Source organism: Sardina pilchardus, chromosome 13 (genome assembly GCF_963854185.1).
Source record: "Sardina pilchardus chromosome 13, fSarPil1.1, whole genome shotgun sequence".
In the NCBI taxonomy this organism is placed as follows: Eukaryota; Metazoa; Chordata; class Actinopteri; order Clupeiformes; family Clupeidae; genus Sardina; species Sardina pilchardus.
In genome coordinates this window covers 2434892-2459007 of record NC_085006.1, presented here as the reverse complement: position 1 = coordinate 2459007, position 24116 = coordinate 2434892, and the positions used below count along the sequence as shown (strand labels likewise).

Below are 24116 nucleotides of genomic sequence, written 5' to 3'. Positions count from 1 at the left end.
AATGACTGCAGTAATGACATCTGAAAAAATTGTCTTGCTGCCTGGTTTCCAAACATATACAGTTTTACTAATGGCCAAGAAAATGGAATGAACTGAACTGCGCTAAGTCAGTAGCATGGGAAAGAGATAATGAGAGCAAAAACAAAAGGAAGTCAGAGGGAGAGGAAGAGACAGGGGAGCTACAGAACCAGTGATAGCAAATGAAGGTGAGCGATGCAGCACTGGAGTGGAGGGTTATGTGAGTGCAATAAAATACGTGTGCATGTTGAGGTTTGCTCAGCTCTGTGCAGGGTGCTGGTTTCTATAAGAAGTTCAATAAATAAACAGTGCTAATGACAAGGACAATCCCACCCTCATGAGCCCATGCTGTTCACTTAAGCCCACTGGCATTAGAGCATGGGAGGAAAACACACTCCTTTTCCAAAAAAGAGAGAAAACATTCAGGACACACATACACACTCTGTTTCACACTCTCTCTTGCACGCACACACGCACGCACGCACGCACGCACGCACGCACACACACACACACACACACACACACACACACAGCACTTGTTGAAGCCCTGGTGACATTACAGTATGATGTAATGTTATCTTCTTGCATGGGCATCATACAGTAACAGGCTGTATTGTCAGCAGTCCATGAATTGGGCTACATCCTAGCATCTCTGTTTGACATCTTGCTGAGGGACCAGAGCGCCTCTATCCAAACATTTCAGACACATCTACAAAAGTGAGCCTAACACTGATTACTGTAACAAAGAAGCTATTTCCATTCACCCAAGAACAATGCCGACTAAAAACAGTACATAGAATACAATTAGGGCACATTGAGATCACCAAGGTTATACCAGAGCATTGATTAGCATTGATGCAGTACCAGGGCTTTGGTTGTATGTATTTATGTACCAATGCTCATTTCCTCTTCAGTGCAATATCACTATTTTACACAGTTTCTCTGGCATTGCCATGAGCACTGAACAAGACCTACTGTACATCCTGCATTCTCCAAGATATGCTTGTATATGAAAATATCTTGGTGCAACGTTTTTGACCTCATGATAGCATAGCAATAACAAAACCCAGCTCCTTCATGAGATCTAAATCTAAACAAAGAACTGAATCCTTGACATTGCATGAGCTGTTGTAAGACAAATGTTTCTGGATCCAGAGCCTCTTGAGTTTTCTACAGGCAAAGGCAGGGCTCTCGTAGACTAGAGAGAGCTGTATTTCCCGACTAGGTGCTGGCAGAAGGAATGTCCTTGAGAGAGTTTCACTGGGGCTTCTCTGTGAAAAATAGGACTGTGTGTTCGTCTCTCTAATGAGCACGCTCACCAGAGAGGAAGAGAGAGACAAGCTCTCGGATGGCGGCCTGCACGCCCACATGTGTTAAATTGCTAACATATGCTTCCAGGGCCAGTCACCTCACTTGCAGCCAAATTCCCCCAACACCCCCCTAGCCCAGCACACACACAGAAACCTTTACATGTAGGGTATGCAATGCTTAGACTCATCAACATGCACACAGAACAGCACACACACCTTTAGATTCATAGCATAAACTTGTCTCATACAGAATTCGGAGAAAATACATGAACAGACTAGGTAATGTTGGATCTGTAGCAGTATTCACTTCATTAATCATTTGATCTATTCCTTCCTTTACTTGGCATGATGAATTGCGAAATTGAAATGCCTAATGAATGAAAAATGCCTTCAGTATACCCCCCCCCCCCCCCCCCCCCCGCAAAAAAAAAATCTAAGTCATCTCTAAACAAACATAACACACTTGCATCCATATACATGGCCTTTTACATCCTTACATCTTGCACACACATACACTTTGCAAATCCATTCATTCACACACTCAATTGTTCCTTCCTAACTCATTGCATGCGTCCTCCTGGGGTTATCTTCAATAAGTCTCTGTCTATGTCCACCGGCTCTTTGTTTTCTCTCACTCTTTCTCACTCCAAAAAAGGCTCAGCCAGTGACGGCTTACATTTCAGTGTTTATATAATTTCACTGAGGAAAAAAGTCTGAATGAACTGTCTGAGAAGGATGGGGGTACTCTGTCATTACTTGATTGTTTACGATGAGGAGAGAGAAACAAAATCTCCTTTCAATGAGTTCACCCTCATTTTTTCCATGAAATGTCAGAGCAGAATTTCGATGGCAGATATATTTCAGGACAAGTGACAGGGTTGAGCTCACTACACCAGCGAATTTAGGTTGGCTGTAGACTGTGCTGGCCAGCCCCTGTGAGATGAACCACAATGTGTGCACCACAGTGTTTCTTAAATCACTGTTCTGATTGTACGAGAACAAGGCCACAGTGTTTTCAAGCCAACCCATACCAACCTGACAGATTTTACAACTGCTAAGGAAAATATCAAAATATTTCAGGAGAGTACCCTCAGGTGACGAAATATGATGTTTAGGTTGAGACGCAATGCAGGTGAAAGTCTTGCATACTTATGAATATCTTATATTAAATATATACTTGTACAGACATAGGCAAAGTTTATATAAGCTCTACTCCCTCCTCGTCAGTGTAGTAAAGGAAAAAAAGCGCTTTCTTGAGAGAACAGTTTGTCTAGCAATATAGCCTCTCACACTCAAAAGACAAATGAGCACTTTGTCAAGGTGAAAAACATGGCCAGCATCAACAAGCAGCCAATAAGCAGGTGCAATATTAGAAACTAGTTTGTATCAAAACACAAGCCTCATACATTAATATACTTGACAGACATAAACTTTGATGACTACAACCTCACACATGTATTTCAATACATTTGTTGGAGCACACATTTACATCTCCACCTCAGCATGTGGCTACAGAAGGGAATAGAAGTAAAATATTTTCCTCTGGAAGTTCTTTTGCCTGTGGTCAGGTCTGGTTGACCTATGCTTGTCTAATGTACAACGTGGTCTTCACAGTGTTTGTCAGGCACCAAATCCCAGAAGAGGACTAGCTGAGGACAATTTATGAGCTATCCTCTATACCAACAGTGAGATTTTCACCTGTCCACCACAAAAAAATCCTATGCTACTCAATTGTGAGAAAAAAAAAACACACGTTTATATGAATAAATGCTCAATGTAGGCTAGTTTACTTCAGTAGACTTTTTAGTGTTTTTGAGTCTTTTACATTTTCACCAGTACACCAATATGTCTAAAACAATTATGGTTAAAGGCACCAAGATGGGCTACAGGTCCCATTCTGTTACAACAATCATAGTCTAGCCAGGGCTAACTTGAAATCTTTAGAAAGCCTATTTCTCAAGACATAGTAGGCTATAACGAAGAGATTTCATATCGTTGCATAAATGTTAACCTGAATAATATAGCTTAGGCTACATCAAAACTTTCGTTCGACTAAGGATAGCCTACGTGTCGATAGTAAATGGCTACTTAAGTTACTGTACATCCACGTACATTCAATTACACCGGAATCATATAGGCTACCTACCTGGGACTTGTCAACTGTCTGGACAGTATCTGTCACAAGGGCAAGGAGGAGGACGCGACAGGTGAAGGTAAACGCCAGCATGGTTCCCGCGGCCACAGCCCACGCGCGGGGTTCGGTGTTGGAAAGGGCGTTCTCTGTGGTCCAGGACGCGAAACGTGAAGCAATGTGCAGTGCAGCCACGGCCAGCGTTCGGATCGAGTTATACAAGTAACAAAGTATTAAAGTGACCAGGTGGAACAGGCTTACTTTTTCATGCTTTCCAGGCGATATCCCTTCGCTATTTCAGTGCGCAAAAAGAGTGCGGGAGAGAAGACGCGCACTCACCTGAACCTGAGAAACACCCAATAGCGGGTTAGACTGTTGTCGGTCCCGCACCAAGTCATCTCCAAACTCTACGGTCTCTATAGGCCTAGGAGACCCCCACCCACTTCAGCAACAGGCATACAGTTGCACTAAAATAACAGACTATTCTTTTGGGACACATTCTCCAGAGGGCTAAACTGCCTACAATACTAAACTGATCACTTAAGAATAAACATGACTTACCTTCAACTATATTCTCGGGCTTCCATAATATTCCATTTATCTTCTCACAATAAAAGTTAACCAGAATTAGATTTATGTGATAGTGAGGGAGAAGTCAGGTTGGCAAGCAAATAGGCTAGACTAAGGTCAGACAGCTCTTTGTAGAATCACGTTGTCCATATTGATATACAATTAGACTTATATGACAACTTCTGAGTGGGATCAATAACTGATATTCTTAAAACGCATTTCTCTGGAAGATGTGTCTCACACAATTGATTGCTGGATTTATGAACTAATTCAACTCTTTTTATAGCAGTTTATCATATCCTCGAGACTAATTGATGCCTTTTTTCTTTGTTGTATGGCAGGTGGCCATTTTACAACAACCCCACTATAAAATGTAAGTAATATAGAATACTGTGACTTCCAACACATTAACACTGCATTTAATTGTGGCAAGACAATATGTAAATATTTTTTTGGGAAATAAATGAGAATAATTAAATAATAAATAATTCAGAATTTGATCCACACAAAACATGGGACAGAAGCACTAAAAAATAATCATAAAAAAATAAAACCTGGGGAGAGGCACGTATACCACTGTGCTGCATTACCTCATAATGTAGCAAGTCTTCAAACATTTGAGAATTGAGTAAAGTATTACTGGAGGTCTTAGAATGAAATGTCCCTTTCTTGCCTGTGCATGCAATTGAAACCCTGTACCATTCAGCATTAAGTGGATCTTTTCACATGTGTAAGCAGCCCCTGCACTTGCCTGGCTATCACCAGACCAAGCTCAATCTTCAAACATTAGGCTGGGCAGTCTGCGCTGTATTTCTACTGCACAAGAGGAGTGATCAATGGGCATAGTTCAAATGACCGTACGCTTGGATAGTCCTTCAACCAATCAGACCGATCTGGGTGCGGTCAGTGGATAAGCCTGTTTGTGACTGGTTCCAGCAAAAGTGGAATGGAAGCAGGAGATACATACAGAGTGTTTCAGGGTGAAATCTGGCAGATCCGCCTGGGATTACCCAGTCTAGCCATGCACCCTACCATCTTAGATGCTGGCTTTTTACAGTTAACAAGTGGGATGGTCCCTCCTCTAGGATGCAGTTCTTGGACATGTCCAAAATCAAAAATTTCACACCATTTACCTATGGTTTCCTGATTTAATTACGTTTAGTCACAACAGTGTACAAGGATGCACAATGGGCTTTTGACATAATTTTCTCTCATTTGATGATCTTATGTGGCATACAGCAACTATATTTGAATAATGCCCTTTGCCTTGGAATGACTTTCGGAAGATAATACAAAGGCAGAGTAATAACTTCCAAATGAGGGTCAAAGGTCAAGTTTGAGCTCCAGAGCATTTCTTCGTTGAAACACCAAACTGACAGATTTCAAGTGTCCTACCTATGATACATTTGGGCATACAACAAATAAACTTCAGCCATTTTTCCTCAGTTCCACACCTGACCACAGGGAGTTAAGGCCTCTATAAGGCAGAATATTGGATATAAAAAGTATACAATGAATATTGATTTAGGCCAATTTATTATAACCCATTTTGGTAGTGCTGTGGTATTTTAGAGACGTCTAAAGTTGTGTTAGCAATGCTAGGTAAAATCATACTAAAATCTTTGCAAAAATCTTTCACAAAACTATTAACCTAGCCAACCCTCACCATATCTCCTTTCAGGGAGATACCAGACTGGAACAGTATAATTCACTAGCGTTTCACTAGGTCAGCATAGCTGCCCAATCAGCAATGAGAGGGGATGACGCTATAGATTCGAAACGGAAATCAAGTGGTGAACAGGAGTAACACCTGCAGACATGAAAAACATTTAACACCTGCAAAAAAACTGTATTCACAGCAAAGGTAGGCCAGCATACATTATTTACCTACCGCTGATGGCGTTTATTGTCAGTTTGTAAAGTTTAGGCGAAGTAGGAAGTAACACTAGAAGTCTCTGATCAATGTGACTGAAATCATTGGTCTAGCCTACAGCCTAACCAAAGTTAACACTATGAGTGACCGGACTTTATTTACTTTATGAATGAGTCTAGCTTGCAAGACAAAACTCGGCCCTGTGAGGAACATCTGTTGAACTTTGGACATCAGTCATATGCCGGAACACTCTCCTTACCTGTCCTGATGTCTGCAAATGATGAAACAGTGCGGAAGAAGTGTGGATAATAAGGATATTGGAAGAAGACGAGACTCTGGCAGACAAAATTCAAGTGGTAATATTTTATAAGGAAACTTTATGTGTGCATGTGAAATTCACTTGAGACAGAAAGCAGGTTTTGTTTGTTTCTTAGCAAACAAACCAGTACAGCAGATCAGGTTTGATATTAAAGAGTACAAAAAAAAATGAAGAAAGTCACGATTTTGTTTAAGTTCAATGCTTTCCAACCTGGCAGGAAAAAGAACAGGCTTTTAGTCAACGTCTTCTTTTCCTCCTCTTTTTCTCCCCTTCTCCCTCCAAACATTGCCACGACCTCTCCAACCCTTTCCCTCACTGATATCACAGGAAATCATTTGGAACATATCACACCAATCAGATGACCGCTCAATTCTTTCAATTTCCCCCTCAGAACATGGTTTACATTGTATATATATATGATTGCATAGATCAGAATACAGTAATATCCTTTCTTTAAGACAATATGGAATGTTAAAACTCCGCCCCTTCCTGTCCCTCCTCCGCTCTCTCTGCCCCTGGCCTTTGCTGTGGGGGTCAAGACTCCGGAGGATGGAGGGAGGCAGAAAGAGATAAAGAGACAGGTCAGGGCCTCAGCCACTACCAGGCACATTACTTTTGAAGCTTTTCTTTCACTTTCCCCACCTATTCAAGAGGTGGTGTGGTGACCGTCTCTCATTGTTATGTTTAAGGCAGGAGGGGGTTACTATTCAAATCCATCTTTCAGTGCCAGTATCATTTGCTTAGCTTGTTGATGCCGACAAACATGGACATTCACAAATTCATCACGGATGGTTGGGCGTCATGGATGAACTTGATGTTAACTTATGACAAAGGAGGAGGGAAAGGGTTAGGGGAGGGATACTGCAAACTGCAAACTCAAGTCAAAAGCCAGTAGAAGGTGTTTAGTATGGATTGACGCTCCAAGGCATTTTAGAGGTCCTAGGCATTCCCACGCATGTGTACCATTCAACAGTCATAAGAAAAAGGTTCTACAGGAGATAAGAATTTAAACTTAGCCTTAACGCAAACCTATCTACAGTACTCTGCAAAAATGAAACTGCTGTCTTTATTTCACTATTTCATACTTTTTTTTTAATTTATGATCATCCAGAAGCCCTAAAAGCCTGCCAAGTATTATCTGAATGTATTTTGCATACTGGGAAAAATAAGTATGTACAGCACTTAACCCGTTAACTCACATTTGCTGGAAGTGAGCATTTCAAAATAAAAATCAGGAGAAAAGACAAAAAAAAAAAAAAAAAAAAAAAATGAAAAGGTTGAGGTTAAATGTCCAAGTTCCACTTATCCAGCAAATTGGGTTGTGTGAGGGCACAGGACATTTTAGCTCCTCCATAATTCTCCTCCATCCATAAATCATTGTGTTTATTTGTCTAAACCTTGCACATCTCCAGATCTCTATCTGCCAAATGGGTTTAGGCCCCTCCCCTACCGCCTCTTCCCTCCCTTCCCTCCAAACACACAAACAAACGACAACAAAAAAAATATTAAAATATAGAGCTACCGCTGAACCCAGAAGCAGGTGATAAACTGCTCTGAACATGGCAAGCCTCGGTAAGCACCCCCCTCCCCCCAGAGCATTCTTTTGCCCCTCTCTTCCCTCTCCCCCTGCCTGATCCACAGCTGGTGTCTGCCCCTGGCGTGTGTGCTTTTAGAGGTCACTCTCTCCGTAGAGCGCGGTGGAGAAGGACATGTAGTCCAGGGCTCCAGGGGTGGCATCAGGGCCCGCATAGGGAGCCATGCGCGCAATGCAATACTCGGCCTGGTCAGGAGGCAGCTCTCTCCTCAGCTCATCTGCCGTGATGAAGTTCTGTTGGGGTGGGGGAGTGTTAGTAGACATCATGGAACTGTGCACTTTTACTAGCTTTGGATTACAACACTCAACGTGTTTGTGGTTTTACCACACCAAGATACAATTACAAGTTGTCTCCAATCTCTACTTGAAGAGGTATGGTCAGATTAACTTCAATTCACATTATCGATAGTACCGTGACAAAACATATATTATTTTATTTCATGTGTAAATGCAATGGTAATCATTAGTGTCTAATGAAACCTCAACATTTCTCATCATCATATTCTGATCATTTCATTGAAGAAAAATTGAGGTATTTTACTTCCTTTACTCTTGTATGTTTGGGTACTATCCACTGTCCAGTACTGAGTGAGCACATCATCCTCTGAAACACACACACACACACACACACACACACACACACACACACACACACACACACACAGAGAGTGTGTTTACCTTGTCACCAGCCAGAATCTTGAAGGAGGCGATAACCTGGTCGGCCGTATCGGTGTCTGTTGTCTCTCTGGACATGAAGTCGATAAAGGCCTGGAAGGTGACTGCTCCACTGTTGTTGGGATCCACAATGCCCATGATGCGTGCAAACTCAGCATCACCCTGCACATCAAGACGTTCAACGCAAAAAAGAGCAATACAGGAAGATGAAAACTCTGTTTTTAGAACCTTTTGTATTCTTAAATTGATATGGGTATTTACACTTGCATGATCAAATCATGTGTAAACAGCATTCTAGTAAGACATGGCAAAGCAAGAGAGGAAGAGAAGAGAGAGAGAGCGAGAGGAAGAGAGGAGCAGCAGTACCAGGCTGTTGCCGGTGGCTATCAGCAGGGCGCGGAAATCGTCCGAGTCCATCATCCCTGTGCGCTTCTGTTAACGCAGGGAGTGAGGGATGCACAGGAGGAAAGGATAGAGGTGTGGAAAGAGGGCCAGCCAAAGGAATGGAAAGATGAAAAAGTAATGATAGGAGGAGTAAAACCAGGAAGGGTATGTTGAGAAGAGTTATGGAAGCAGAGAGTGAAAAGGGGAAAAAACAGCAGAGTTAAAGAAAAGCACCACAACCAAGTGCCATACCCCAGTAGACCAGCAGGTGGAGCTGTAGCAGGACCCAGTGCAAGTGTGTGGATTTGGCAAGAGCAAGGGGGGCAGCAGCACCCATCAGAAGGCACGGCATGCAGCGAGTTGCCCCCGAGGAGCAGGAAGCGCTTGCAGCGCCATAAGTTACCTGTTTGTCGTTCTCCACGTCGTAGCCCAGACTGATCAGGCAGGCCTTAAACTCCTCAGCCATCAGAGCACCACTGTGATCCTGGAGATCAGTCCAGCAACCAAGCAACCAAGCAGCCAACCAGGGCCAGGGCCAGGGCAAAGGGTCAAGTGATCAGGAAGATGAGGGACCGGTCATGAGATGGGGGAGGGCAGCAGTGGTCAGGGATGATGAATGAGGGTGGTCAGGTGATCACAGGACATCACAGCATGCACAGAGACGCAGTTCCCATGGTAGATGGAGACAAATAATGGGATGTTAAACACTGAACAAAGGATTAATGCCTAGGAAGCATTCACACACTAGCTAAAACATGGATCCCTACGGTCAGAATAAAGATTTGTTTTATGGCCAAGTACAAAGTACTTTTCTGTCTTAATGTCTTAAATACACATGCAGATTTACGCACAATGCAGACAATACGCATGCATATTTAGCATTCAAATGAGGTGTCCTTGTTCAGCGTGTGCTCTACAGTCTCAGAATATGGTGTGGAGATGAAGGCATGTCCAGGGGATGAATTAGGTGAAGGATTGACGGGATAACGGATACAGTTGGCATGCCTCTCCCCTAACACGTGAGCGCTCTGATCCACAATTGCATTTCAGTCCTTCACTTCAGACCCTCACAAAACCATATGTACCAGTGTTGCGTGGGCCGGTGTATGACCCGAGGGCATGTGCAGGTTGACCTGTGGGTCGGGTGGGTGCGGGTGAGATTTACAGGTATTATTGCAGCTGGGTCGGGTCAAATTCGCTAGATAGCAACATTCTAGGTCAACATGTTAATGTGCCTGTGTGGTGGGCTAAAGTGAGATTTCCCCCCTTCTGTTCCTCTCCACAGACGCTTCCACTAGCCTGTAGGCTAATCAAGTTTCGTTCAATTAGTCTTTAGCATGGCCTGATATTGTGCCTAATACCATGCAGCCAGCATCTTCTTATTCATTTGCGGTTGCTTTTGAGTGCTTGTCTCTACTTTGTTTCAGACGTTCAGACGTTTCCCCTTATATTAGTCAGCTCAACATAGCCTTGACTGTTACATTGAGGCTACATTGACCACATTTATTTGTTTGTTAGCCTACATAAATGTCTTGTGAAGTAAAGGGGGGGTTTAGTGGGGCGGACTGGATCTCCAAAATGGGTTGAGCAGGTGCCGGTTATAAGAAAACACAGACCCACGCATCACTAGTGTGCACATTTCAAAAGCATATGTGGGCTACCTACAACTCTTTACTCTTTATCAGCTGAGCTACATAAACCAACACTTGAAAACTATTTGTAGCGACTCAGCACATTAATATAGTCATACAATCTGTAATTCCAGGTGAAGGTAACCTTGAGTAGACAGAGACATACACACACACACACACAGCCACACACACAGCCACACACACACACACACAGCCACACACACACACACACACACACACACAGACACACAGACACACAGACACACACAGCCACACACACACACACACAGCTCTTCTGACCTTATCAAAGTGGTTGAAGGAAGTACGGTACTCATGCAGCTGTTCCTGGCTGATGCCCTTGGCGTCGCGTGTGAGGATCTGGTTCTCAATCTCATTGATGGTGCGTGCAATGGTGGTGAGCAGTTGCTCCCAGCCCACCCGCAGGTGCTGCATCAAAATTGAACTCCGTTACAATTGACACAGAGGATTTGAGATGAAAGGATAAAACAAGCGGGAAGTGGAGCTGAATGAACAGCAGCCCAGCTGCGTACCTCCATGGTGTAGGAGGTGTATTTGTTGTCAAAGATTAGGGCCTCCTGAATGAGCTGATGGTCTCCCTCCAGCTGGTCGATGTTGGGCTTGTACTCAATGATGCTCTGCTCATACTGCCTCAGGTGGGTCAGCTGGTCCTCCAGTGTTCCATTCATCTCAATGGATATCCTACCAATCTCCTACAATACACAGTCACACACGTTAGCATCAGTCAAAGATAGATCTGGAGGAAAACCTCAATCAGACTGAGCACACTTGTGTTCCTTTACCTCCATCTTGTTCTGAATCCATGGTCCAACGATGTTTGCCTGGTTGGCAAACTGGCGCCGCAAGTGATCATTAGACTGCTGGCGTCCAAGCTCCTCCTGGAGAGCCTGGTCACGCTGGGGCACTAGCTGCTGCACCTGCACATGTCAAACACAAGAGGGCAGCAGAGTCAGCAATAAATCAGTGGTAGTCTCAACTGTGTGTTTGTGTGTGGGGAGGTACTTAGTGCGGTGTTTTTTAGAATGTTCAGCTAAGCTCAAACACACTTACCTTGTCCCATTTACTATCAATGCTCTCAGGAGTGATGGAAGTGTAGGGATTGGCTCCAGCCAGCTTGATGCCGTTGTACTGGGCAATCTTTTGCACCTCAGCCTGGATGGCCTGAATGGCCTCTCGCTCCTTATTGGCCTCAGGCAGAGTGGATTTAAACTGCTCATGAGCTGTGATCAACCCCTACAGATGAGGAGGGAATCAAGGGACAGAGAGAAAGAGGGGTAAGGGGAGGAGGGTGAGGTGGGCAAAGACGGTCAATCTTAAGACACCTAAGACATTGTGATTTTCCTCTACGCAGTTGCTGTGACTCAGAAAGCAAATCTATCTGATAATACAGAAGTGATTATCCCATGGTTAACAGCCACTTGCCTAACTACACTAGAGTCTAGCAGTTTACACACGGTCATCAGCATAGACTGCTGCCTTCTCCACACAGGGCTGAATAGATCGCAGTACAGCGTCATGCATAGTCTCCTGAGGCTAGTAGGATTCTATGTAGGGCAGTGCACCATTCCAAGTGACCAGAAAAAAAGGCGCACCTGGATCTCCTCGATGTTGTGCACAATGAACATGTCCTGCAGGTCCTCCATAGCTCCCTCCATCCAGTTGTTGAAAGGCGCTGCCCTCTTGGCATACTCAAGGTACAGTTCATCAATGGACTCCAACTGCTTCTCTGTCCGCTGTTTGTGGGAAAGCGATTTTCCAACTTATTCAAGGCTGAACGTGTCATCACAACTCAGAAGGGAGATATCTATTTAAATTCGTTCTGTGTGTGGTCATGATGGCCTAGATGTGAGAATTGTTCTCCCTGGATACATACATCTGACAGGCCACGTGGAGGATGAAGGAGAATGTGAGAAAAGGTTTGTGTGAGTATGTGGAGCTGAGGAGACTGAGGAGTCTTACCTCCAGAGCTTCCCTGCGATTCTGGGTGAGAGAGCCCAGGGTATCCCACTGCTCGCAGATCTTCTGACAACGTGCGTTCACACTTGGGGAGTCGTAGTAGTCCAGCTCACTGTGGACCAGGGGTAGAGTGTTCAACATAACATCTTCACAACTCGTTTCCATCCCTAACACCCCCTCTGAATCCATCCCCAGCCCTCATCCCCCCCTCAGTCTTACTTGAGCTCCTGGGCGATGGCGGCGATCTGTTCCACGCGGTCCTGGTGTGCAGCCAGGTCGCTCTCAAAGGCCTCGTGTTTCTTGAGCAGAGCCTTCACCTCAGACAGGGAGGCCGTCTCAAAGTCCTTCTGGGTCAGCATTGCCTCCTTACCTAAACACCCAAAAATATGGCCCACAAAAGCAGTTGGTTTAGATGTTTTGAAGGGACTTGACAGGTGTTGACAGAGTAGATCTCAAGGGAAATCTCTTGAGAATTCAACCTCACCATCGGTCCAAGCCTCGTGGATAGTAGCTTTCTGACGGAACTTCTCAGCCAAGTGGTCTAGCCTCTCCAGGCGGCGGATCTCATTGAGGAGCCACTCCTCGTAGCCCTTCTCCGCTCCCTCCAGCTTGTGCCAGGATCCATTAATGTCCTGCAGGAGAAGAACAGAAGCCAAGGCTCAGGATCTACTCACACAAACAGCCATGACTGCTCGCCCAGAGGAAAACAGGACTCCTGCTACCCCACAGGCCACATGGTACACTCTAAATATGACCACTGATATTACAGTGATTGTTATCCAACCCCACTGGTTTATCCATGCAGGTGAATGTTACTCAATTGAAAGTCACTGTGGTCAAACGTGTGTCCCAGTGTGCCGGTGTGCTGATGGGACTGTGTGGCTGAGGTACTTACAGACACCATGCGTCCCTCAGAGGGCATGAAGGCGGGCCGGTTGCTCAGGCGCAGCTTGGTCTGCAGCGTGTTGAAGTTGATCTCCAGCTGGCACTTCTCCTGAACCTTGGGCGGCTTGTGCACGCGGCGGTAGTCCCGGAAGTCCTCCAGCTTCTGCTGCATCTCCGCCATGGTCTTCTCCGGGGCGCGGTTCTCCAGCCAGGGGATGGTCCTGCGGATCCACTCCAGCAGCTAGAAGAGAGGGGGTGAGGGATTACAAAAACAGCAGGAAAGAGAATGTTTGTGTTCAATGTAAAAATATAATCCCCCTTGTTAATCTTTGGTTGACAACAGACTTTAGCCTGTTCCATCGTTTCACATATCAGTTTTCTTAATAGAGAAAAAAACACACTGGAGAAACCCAGATTCAGGTGAGCCGAGTAAAAAACATACAAATGAGCAAAGTCAGAAAAGTACTCACATCACTGGCCAGTTTCTCATAGTCCTCCATTAGATGTTCATTCTCCTGATTGACAGCCAAGACCTTACAGATCCTATTGGCTGCCGTTTCAGCCTATCACAAATGAGAATCAGTCAGTAAAGCTCAGGGGAAACAGTTCTTCACAAAACCCATCTCTAAAGAATTACCGATTTCCGAGACACTTCTTTATCTACATCAGGACTATGGCTATGAGTATAAGATTATCCATTTGCTCACCTGTCAAAATGAATCACATTTCCCTTTTAAGAATGCAATACCTGAGCAATTACATAATAATAAAACCCAGTAACAACAAAGCACACTAAGGAAGCAGTGAGAATAACCCACAAGCAATCTTTTCTTGGTAAGGTCTGACAGAAGAGCACTGGGCTCCACACAGGACATGAAGCAGTGCTTCAACCGTCTGTCATAAGGCCCAGTCACGTGCTCAGCCCCAGCTATCACTAATAACTAAACTAAGTAGCAATCAAATGCGGACTGGCACAACTGTCCACTGACCACAGAGATCTCCCTTGGCGTGCCAGCGGTCGATGCCTTTTTTATGCACTGCTGGGGAATCCTTTGGACAGACTGACAGGCACTTACAGAACCAATAGGATTTATGACAGACAGTTCAAGCCAAGATTTGCATGTGTGCTCTTAGTAGCCTGGGGCACCGTTTCAGGAGTATCCACACAAACCAGAAGTCCAAAGGGGGGCCTATAGTGAGCTAGCAACACACACTCAATCCTTCCTCAACATGACGCATGAAGGTGAGTCAGTAACCGCCAGACCATGCATACTCACACATTTACACACTCACGGACAATTCATACCCTCACTTACGTGTGCACACTTTCCGTTATGTCCACACACACACACACACACAAAATACACCAAACCGCAAGCGTGGGTTATAAAAACAATCCCAAATGTTTTGCATATCAGATAAGTGCATCATGCTGTCAACAACTACTGTTTGGTTAGTCCAACCCTGTGGATGCTGCCTTTATAAAAACGAGACACACACTGTGCTTTCAGAAACATGCTTTACAACAAGGCTGTTAAAGCCATCTTGTGCTGTACCGCTTTAATGCACTTCCTCCTGCTGTCTATGGATTATAACTACATTCTGAAACAGAAAGCATTTAAAACTACATTACTGAATAGCTTAACAGTCCAACCCCTGACACAATATCATACATACTTTTATCAAACTGCATTTACAAAGACCAATAATTACACATTCTGGTTTTCTGCTGTGCTTCCACTGGGCTTTCCCTCTGAATGTGTTTTTGATACAAAATAATAAATACTCATTTTTAGATAATGGTTGTTGATCCAGACCACTCATGTCAAAAAATCCATCAAGTTTGTGAAGATATTGACATTCGATATTGTCAAATATCGAATGTCCTCATCACATTTAGGCTGACAAAGCACCATCAGGGAGCACAGCAGAGCAACCCACAGTTTATTGAGAAGAGGCAAATTGAAAGGAAAGGGGTGAAAGCATCAAGCCCGTGGCAGTGTCCCTCCCTGGCCTCTGTAGCGCCCCCTACAGGAGAGAGTGGGGTGCTGCCCAGCCACAGAGGGAGAGAAGAGGAAGAGGGGTCCTCACCTTCTGGGCGCCAGAGAAGGCGTGATAGAAGCAGGAGACATAGGTCATGATGGCCTTCTCGTCGGGCCGCAGTGTGCCCACGATGTCTACAGCACAGCCGGGCGGTGAGCAGAGCACAGGAGAGCAGAGCACCACAGTACACCAGAGATAGAGGGAGAGAGGAGTGGGGGGAAAGAGAGAGGGAGAGAGAGAAAGAAAGAGAGAGAGAGAAAGAGACAGGCAATGAAGCTAAGCTACCCAAAGCCAAAGTTGCCCCCCCACACACAGTTGGGTGGGGTGATGGGAGGAGGGGGGATTGGCGCTGGGGTGGGGTAGGCGGGTGCAGTGGTGGTGGTGGTACAGCGTTGACTCCACAGCTGACACAGCCTATGCCACCCCCCCTCCCCTCCCAGGCCCCGCTTACTGTACGGGGTGGCATGGGGACAGAGAAGGGTTGTGGAGGAGCTGCACGGTTACCATGGTAACACACACAGAAAGGGAGAAACTACCCTTAGAGCTTTGTCTTGGACCATGAAGAGCGGGTCGGGACACACATCCAGGACACACACACATGCGGATTCCTCTGACGAATCTGTCCTGCAAACCAATTTCTGTTGTGGAATTCTAAATATGCTCTTGTTCTAACAGAGGTGCTGGCAGCAGCTTTCAGTAGCCTGGTGTTTACTGTCTAGCTTGGTCACGCTCCCTTCATCACTGTTCACATTAAGAGGCGGTCAGCGGATGCCTCCAGAGCTCTTTTTGTACTACAATGAGTGTCTGAATGTGGAGTGAGCTAGAGAAAAGATACAGGATCTGTACACTTCTTCACATTCAGATGTGCTACAGATTCATTCACTATCACAATCACTATCTAACTAACAGCATAAGCATTGGCTCTTTTACTGCAAATATAAAAGGTCTGTTGATTGATCTTCACCTGCCACTGACATATAAACCTCCTGCATGATTATAGACTATGGCTGAGGTGATGTTCAAAAATGGGTCTACTTTGATAGGAGTGAATGGGTGCAGTTTAGTGTTGTGTGTGTGCCTGAAGAGCGTACTTTAGCAATCATCCTCCCATGTGCAGTATGCAATGGTATTTACATGTGTGTGCTATAAACACCAGCTGGTGTCCCGACCATTCTGAGTCCTAGCCCATCCCAATGCTGGAGGAGAAAGCCATGCTGGAAAAGGGAGATGAGCTGCTGATGTGGCAGAGGTCAAGGTTCAGAGGTGAGGGGTTAAGGGTTAGACTGGCCAGGGATGGCTGGGTTGGGGGTACCTTCTGGGCTCCAGAGAAGGCATGGTAGAAACTGGACACATAGGTCATAATGGCTTTCTCATCAGGGCGGGCAGTGTTCACTATGTCTGGAGGGAGACGACAGTTACATACACACACAGACAGACAGGTGGACACACAGACAGGCAGACAGACATACTGACAGATGGGGCAGGGACACACTCAGTGTGATAGAGGGAGAGTTAGATACCTGTAGGACTGAGGGATGCCAGACACATGCACACACAGTCAGACAAGACTATCAGTCCATCAGTCAGACAGACACAGACAGACAGACGGACACACTCACATGCTAGTGCTACAGTACAAGTGTTATGACACTGAAGGGAACAGCGCTGTCTAACAGCTGCTTGGGATAGAACTGTGTTGCATTAACAATATAAAAGCTGCATTTATTCATTTTAAAAGGGTGAAGATCAATGATCAGCAAACACACACCCCAAATAATAACATAGGCCTACTCATACACCAAACCAACACCGCAAGGATGATACCATAAACAGAAGGGACAGAGAAGGGGGTAGAAAAGATGTACCTTCTGCATCCAACATCTTGGGGATGTCAAGGTATTTCTCAGCCACTTCGAAAGCATTATTCAGGTTGGTCACTGGATCATCCTGAGCAGAGATAAGAGACAACGGAGAATATAACTCTGAAAAAACAGACTTCCTACATCAAACTTTAATTAAGATCACAATATTAACAACAGACATGGATAAAAAGCTGTTAACTTCATAGCATCGTTTACCCCATCTGCTTTTTGCCCAAGTGATTTACAAAAAGGTATTTTAACAAAGCTATTGCTCCAAGAACTGAAAACAAAGTGGGGGCGGCCAGTCCCCCAAACAAGCTACTTCTCTGGTGTTTTGTTTGGTGTTAGTTGAAATATAATGTTAGCATGAGAGCATCTTTTTTACAAAGAGATATCCAGCGTAGTTCCTGGTGTAATCAGATACTTCGATCTGTTCATGGTCTTTGATTGTACCGTTACATTACTTAATCAATTCCTGAGGTCAAAGCAGCCTTCTCTTTACAACTCCTCGGCTCCTGGAAGAGTAGCGATCGTGTAGGGTCTCTTTAGTGGGGCTGTGGAAGCATCACTCTCACCTTTCTAAGCTTGTCATAGTCAATCAACTCAGGCCTGTGTCTGTGGATGAGCGCGTTGAAAGCCAGCCCATCCTTCCAGCTGTGAGCGAGAAATAGCAAAAAGAGGTAGTGAATATGTGACATGCAACCAAGAGAAAAAAGGTGACAAAGAAACTGCGCCGGGGAGATCAGATCAGATCAGATCTCAACATCGAATGGGCATCCTCTAATGCTATGTAGTACCTGATATGGAAGTTCTGCACATTGACGTTCTTGTAGGGAGCAGTCTTCCTCTGACACCACAGCAACAAGCCCTCTTTGGCAGAGGTTTCTGAGGGAGGGAAAAGAAAGATATGAAGATAGAAGAGATGGAGGGAAGGAGGCAGATTTCCCTCTTAAGAGGACGACAAGATGTGCATTCCACAATGTTTACCACTGAGATCAGAAATCACCACAAGGCACACAACAAACATGAGGTTTGGAGAATGCTTGTGAATACTTAGGGGAATGCTTGTAGATGTCACCATACCGACAGGAAGTTAGAAGGAATGCGCAACAGTACCATTGGGTAATGTAAGATGACAGGGAGTTAGTGTATGACACTTCAATTCAGTTCTACCATGTGAGTAGAGGGTAGAAGAATGGCATACTACCATGAAAATATATTTGTTTGTTTTCACATGTTCTCGCTCATGTGCACACACACACACACACACACACACATACAGTGAATTAAGGCTGCTGTATTTCCACTCCACTTCCCACTGAGACAGGCGTGCAGCTGTGTGTGTATATGGGGAGGAGGAGCAGCAGAGAGAAAGACAGAGGGGGAGGCAGACATGAACCAAATGCAAGACAAATTCTTGCCGTCTGGGTGGTCATAGGTCCCTTAAGTAAAAACAACCATTTCCTGCGAGTACATTCACAAGCTCTCAAGAGGTCCCACAGAACAGATCTACACAGGACAGATGGGATGACTTATCAGGACAGAGAGAAGGATAGCTGTGCAGATGATGGCATGTGCTTGCCTTCCACGGAGATATCCTGGATGGCGAAACGGAGGATGATGGTCCAGATCATTCCCAAGGTCATCTTTGCATTGCCATCCACAATTTCTGTAAACAACATAGCCCACATTAGACATACAGTATACTGAACTGGGTTTCAATTCAAATGGTACAATTTGAGCAATGATCTATCTATCTTTAGCTAAGTGGGCATTTTCAGATGTTTCAGCTGAACAAAACAGGCAGCTATAGTTGATAGGGGCATAGAAACGGTCAAATGGATTTCGACCTCTAATAACTTCGATTTCCTTGTCCAAATAATGCATGGTGTCTGCACAGAGAGACCACTGACTCCATGCATGACATGGACACATTTGAAAAAGAAAACTCCCACTCTCATCAATTTCCATTTCCAATTTCCTTCCTCTACTTCATTGTTCTCAGAGTTTCTCTCTGTCTCCCATCCCACACTCCGTTGTTGTTTTGTCGTCTTCCAAAGCTTGACCTTTCAGCTTGATCAGACTGGGCGCTGGGTGGGTCGGGTCACTGCGCTGACCTGCTGCAGTGAGTGGGGCCTGGCATCTTCAGCGCTAATGCCATTGGAATGAAGGGTCATGGAGGGTAGCCAGTCAGGCACTTTGTCACTGCAGTGATGGGGGACTGAAAGGTCACAGCCACACTGTCAATGCACCACTCAACGGCTCCCCGGCTGTGCTCTGATTAACTGCAGTAGCGAAGGCCTGCTGAAGATCCCTGCACCCTCCTCCCACCACCACCACTTGCACATACATTAGACACTCTTGCTCCCTCACTCCGTCTCAAACTGAACAGCTTGACAGTAAGTTGTGAAATACTGTAAGTGTGTTGTTGAACATGTTTACTTGTAAGACATTATAGCATTAACATGGCAAGCTGGACCCTTTGCATGTTTGTGTGTATGTCTGCATATGTGTACAGGAAAGAAAGAAAAACGTAGACTAGGGAGCTGGAATGGGAGTTGTTTGAATTGCTAAGTCACCAAGTATGGAGGGGAATGTAAAATGAGTGCTTACTAAAGTCCTTAAATTGACATGCATAAGGCTTTGCATTTGCACAGAACTGAGTAGGCTGTTTTGTCTTTGTATTTTTGTACATGGCCACACATATTGAGTCTGAAAAAGGCCAACACGCTACAACTCAGGCAAACACATCCAAATTGACGTAGACAAATCTACATTAATTTGAAAACACACGTACAGTTTTTAGGAAACATGCTGCAAATACACAATCATGCACAACATAACACATCCCCTCTTGAGTGTGTGAGCCCATACACTCATACACAGAGAGTGAGAAATATACAGTATACTGTGTGTGCTATATGTTAGACTGATACAAACCTTCTGCACCGATGGACACCAGCTTGACCCCCTTGCTGGCAATGAAGTCCAGTGCTTTGTTGACATTATTGATCTTGTGAACCCTCATCTTGCCTCTCTCTGGCTTGGGTAACCTCTCCCCTACAGAGTACCAAAAGGAGACAAACAAATGAGCAAACACAAATTCCCATGAAAGATCTGCATTTTACACAAGATCAGCAGCAGAAGAGCAGGTATACAGGTATGGAGAGAGAGAGAGAGAGAGAAAGAAAGAAAGAAAGAAAGAGAGAAAGAAAGCGAGGGAGACAGGAGAGTGAGAGAGAGAGAGAGAGAGAGAGAGAGAGAGAGAGGACACAGTTCCCCAACCCCACAGATATCACCACTGCCCTAGAGAAATGTCAGGGCCTTCTGGTTATGATTTGCATTCTGGGGCATATCTCCGAAGGCAATAAAACAAGAAGGTGAGAGAGACAGGCGTTCAGGATAAGATCAAGACTTGAACTTGAGCCTACAGAACAGCTTGGACAGAACTTGTGACGTTGCCATACAATGAGACAATGAGGCAATCAGAGATTGATTGTGTTTGTGTGCTTCGGTGTGTGTATTTGTATGAAACAATTGGGACAAATGTATGCGTATCTTCCAGATAAAATATTAAACCTTAGCGATGACTTGGAGACATGATTGTGTGAATACCAAGAACAAGAATACAGAAAGGTTTAGATCTAGATTTCTATATCCATGTGCAAGAGCATGCTGATCGGAGTACCAGGAGTGGGGCACTGACACTGGTTGTGTGGGCCTGTGCATCATGTGTGTGGCCTGGTTAACACCACCTCTCTGCTGGGGTTGTGCATGCAGTAGAGTACACACATTACCTGCCATTTAAGTCCTACTCAAGTCATTTTACACTGAATTCACTGAACTAATTGACTGTGGACCAGGGAAAGTGGTTTCAATATGAGCCATGAGCAGTCTGTGCTTGTGTGTGAACATGCGTGTACATTAGGGTGCATCAAAAAATAACATTTTTGAATTTTGATATGGCTGGGTGCTAATAGTGTTCCAATATAGGTAGAAACAACACATGCAAAATATTTTTCCAGTACATGATGATTTAGGGGTGCCACCACACATCTGTTTTTGGTGGATAAAGTGGCTGTGGTTCTCAATGGTCGCCATGGCGACCTGAGGTAAAAAATGCTATAACTCATTATTATAGCTTATTATTACATTACTACTATCATATCTCTAGTTGTGTCTTTGCATACTTATTTATCACAAGTCATTTAAGTCATATTTATAGGTATTTGGTGCTCATTACATCTAGCTAACATGAACTAGCAACAGTTTGCTAACCACACCACCTCCATTGTGCATCCTACACTGGGACAGCAAGTTAACACCGACGCTCAGCAATGTGTGCCAGTTGGAGGAGCGTCCTAAAGTGCAGTGGAAATTGGAGATACAGAGAGGCTGAAACTGCCTGGTATCTTGGCGTATTAGAAGCAGACCAATGAGTCATGCCCAATGATCATTGCCCGGTTGACATGCAAGTTGCTGCAGGACTGGTGCTGCATTGACCAGGTTGTCAACATGGCATTTGACACCACTGCGTCAAACACCGGCCATCTCTCTGCAGCCTGCATTGCCATACAGCTCTCAAAGGGCCGACCACTGCTTTGGTCTGGGTGCCGGCACCACATGTGTCAGTATCACCCCATGTGTATACCAATAAAGTAAATTAAACTTTATATCCCTGCTGAAAAAAAAAAAACGCCTGACCAGCATAAGATGGTTTGCTGGTTAACCAGCTTGTTTGACCACCCTATGATGGTTGACCAGCTAGACAAGCAAAACTCTTGTGAAAACATACCTTCAGCTGGTTTACCCAGCTTATAATGGTACACCCTGCTGAAAAGGTACACCCTGCTGGTCTTTGCTGGTGTAGCTGGCTAGGCCACCAGCTAGACATGCTGGCGTGACCATCTGAGGAAGCTGGTTGTGCTGGTGTGACTAGCCTCTCATTTGGGATACAGCTGGTTTAAGATGGTCATGCTGGTGACCAGCCTGTCAAGCTTGACAAAGATGGTCAAGCTGGTTTTCTAGAATAACCAACATAAGCTGGCGTGGCCAGTAGAAACCAGCAATGTAGAACAGCAACACCATCAAAAATGACCAGCTTAAGGTGGTACGACAATCAAAACCAGCTGAATTACCATCATAAGCTGGGTAAACCAGCTGAAGGTGTGTTTTCGCAAGAGTTTGGCTGGTCTTGCTGGTTAACCATCATAAGGTAGTCAAATAAGCTGGTTAACAAGCTGGTCAACCAGCAAACCACCTTTAGCTGGCAGGCTGTGGCCTAACCAGCTACACCAGCAAAGACCAGCAATAATAACTGTGTTTTGGGCAAAGACCAGCAAAGACCAGCTAAAACCAGCTACCAGCCTAAGCTGGTTTCTTGCTGTTTTTTTCAGCAGGGATAGTTTTCACAAGAGTTTTGCTGGTCTAGCTGGTCAACCATCGTTGGTCAAACAAGCTGGTTAACAAGCTGGTCAACCAGCAAACCACCTTAAGCTGTCAGGCTGTTTTTTTCAGCAGGGCAGAATGACCATCTTACACCAGCTGTGTCCCACACAACAGGCTGGTCACACCTGCACGACCAGTCACGCCAGCATGTCTACCTGATGGTCTAACCAGCTACACCAGCAATAGCTGGAAGAAGCAAAAAACAGCTAAAACTAGCTACCAGCATAAGCTGGTTTCCTGCTGGGGTTTTTTCAGTTGGGATGTGTGTCCGACATCCATCACTGCTTCACAAAATTCAGGGTAAGGCCATGTGAACAGGCCCCATTGACTTCCATTCATTTTGTCCATAGGACATTCATTCCGAATGAATAGAGACTCTTCAAAGTTGAATTCTGAGAAATGCCCAAGTTGTAAATGCAGACAACTTTTACTTTGATAACCCTACAGAACATGTTACTGTATAAAAGTTCACTCTATTCAACATTTCCAGGTCAAACTTTTGCTAATTAGACGAAAATTGCGCATTTTTCGAAATTTCGCCAAAGTTCATGTGTTAGGTGGCACCCCTAAATATCAATGAAATTCCTTACAACTTTGCAAAAGTCACTTTTTTCTTGATTGGAACAAAATGCAATGCCAGCCAAAATTATATTTTTAAATTAAAAATTCCCATTCAAATTTGATGCACCCTAGTGTACATGTGTGTGCATGTCCTGCTGCATGTGAAATGCTAACACGAGTGCTGGTCTGTTACCTGAAATGACCTCCAATAGCAGCATGAGTTTGAGGCCATCCCTGAAGTCTTCCTCAATGTTGTCAATCTGTGTGCCAGCCTTGCGCAGATGGGAGTTGCACCAGGCTGTGAATGTCTAGACAAGAAGGCCAGAGGACAAAGGTTAGACAGACTCCACAGAGAACCACGCCACTGCCCAACCCTCACATTGTGTACAACACGTTTGCCAGTGCTCTTTGTGAACAGAACGCAGGACACCTTTTTATCAATTGAAAACGTCAGTCGCAATTGTCTGATGTAAGAGTATTAGTTGTGCTGATGCCCTTCTCGAGCAGCCCTCAGCACTCTGGGGAGGGGCCACTTGTTTCCAGTCTTTCCCATCTCTGGGACCTTCTCTCTACTAGAGTTTCAAGGGCACCAACCCCCCCCTTCATCTCACCCAACCCCCCCACACATGACCCCCCAGCTAGAGCACACAGGGCCAGTTTACATTGGGCTGCGATGTTGGGAAACATTATGAGAGAGGGTGGTGGCAGTAGGGCAGGCCACTGACCCTCTCTCCCTCCCTCTGCTGGCCGCTCCACACAAAGAGCCTATTGAGACCCCTGGATAATGAGTCCCTTCACCCCCACCCGCATCCCAGCC

General features: G+C 45.0%; 1 protein-coding gene across 2 annotated transcripts in view; it reads right to left on the bottom strand.

Annotated features, from left to right (window-relative positions):
- Positions 1–6250: 6250 nt before the first annotated feature.
- The window catches only part of actn4 (actinin, alpha 4), a 35823-nt gene continuing 17957 nt past the window's right edge, over positions 6251–24116 (bottom strand). Inside the window, exons 2-21 of one of the 2 annotated variants that reach the window (XM_062553215.1) lie at positions 23493–23607; positions 20231–20350; positions 18873–18959; positions 18088–18175; positions 17866–17944; positions 17294–17375; positions 15477–15562; positions 13856–13948; positions 13396–13626; positions 12985–13132; positions 12720–12870; positions 12504–12612; positions 12137–12277; positions 11595–11777; positions 11327–11461; positions 11057–11236; positions 10806–10952; positions 9278–9358; positions 8494–8652; positions 6251–8049 (exon numbers count right to left, since the gene is read on the bottom strand). In XM_062553215.1, the coding sequence (XP_062409199.1) occupies positions 7891–8049; positions 8494–8652; positions 9278–9358; positions 10806–10952; positions 11057–11236; positions 11327–11461; positions 11595–11777; positions 12137–12277; positions 12504–12612; positions 12720–12870; positions 12985–13132; positions 13396–13626; positions 13856–13948; positions 15477–15562; positions 17294–17375; positions 17866–17944; positions 18088–18175; positions 18873–18959; positions 20231–20350; positions 23493–23607 (2574 nt within the window). In that variant the 3' untranslated portion in view covers positions 6251–7890. Of the gene's footprint in view, positions 8050–8493; positions 8653–9277; positions 9359–10805; positions 10953–11056; positions 11237–11326; positions 11462–11594; positions 11778–12136; positions 12278–12503; positions 12613–12719; positions 12871–12984; positions 13133–13395; positions 13627–13855; positions 13949–15476; positions 15563–16740; positions 16827–17293; positions 17376–17865; positions 17945–18087; positions 18176–18872; positions 18960–20230; positions 20351–23492; positions 23608–24116 lie in introns of both variants that reach the window. The other variant, XM_062553214.1, reaches the window with a different exon arrangement.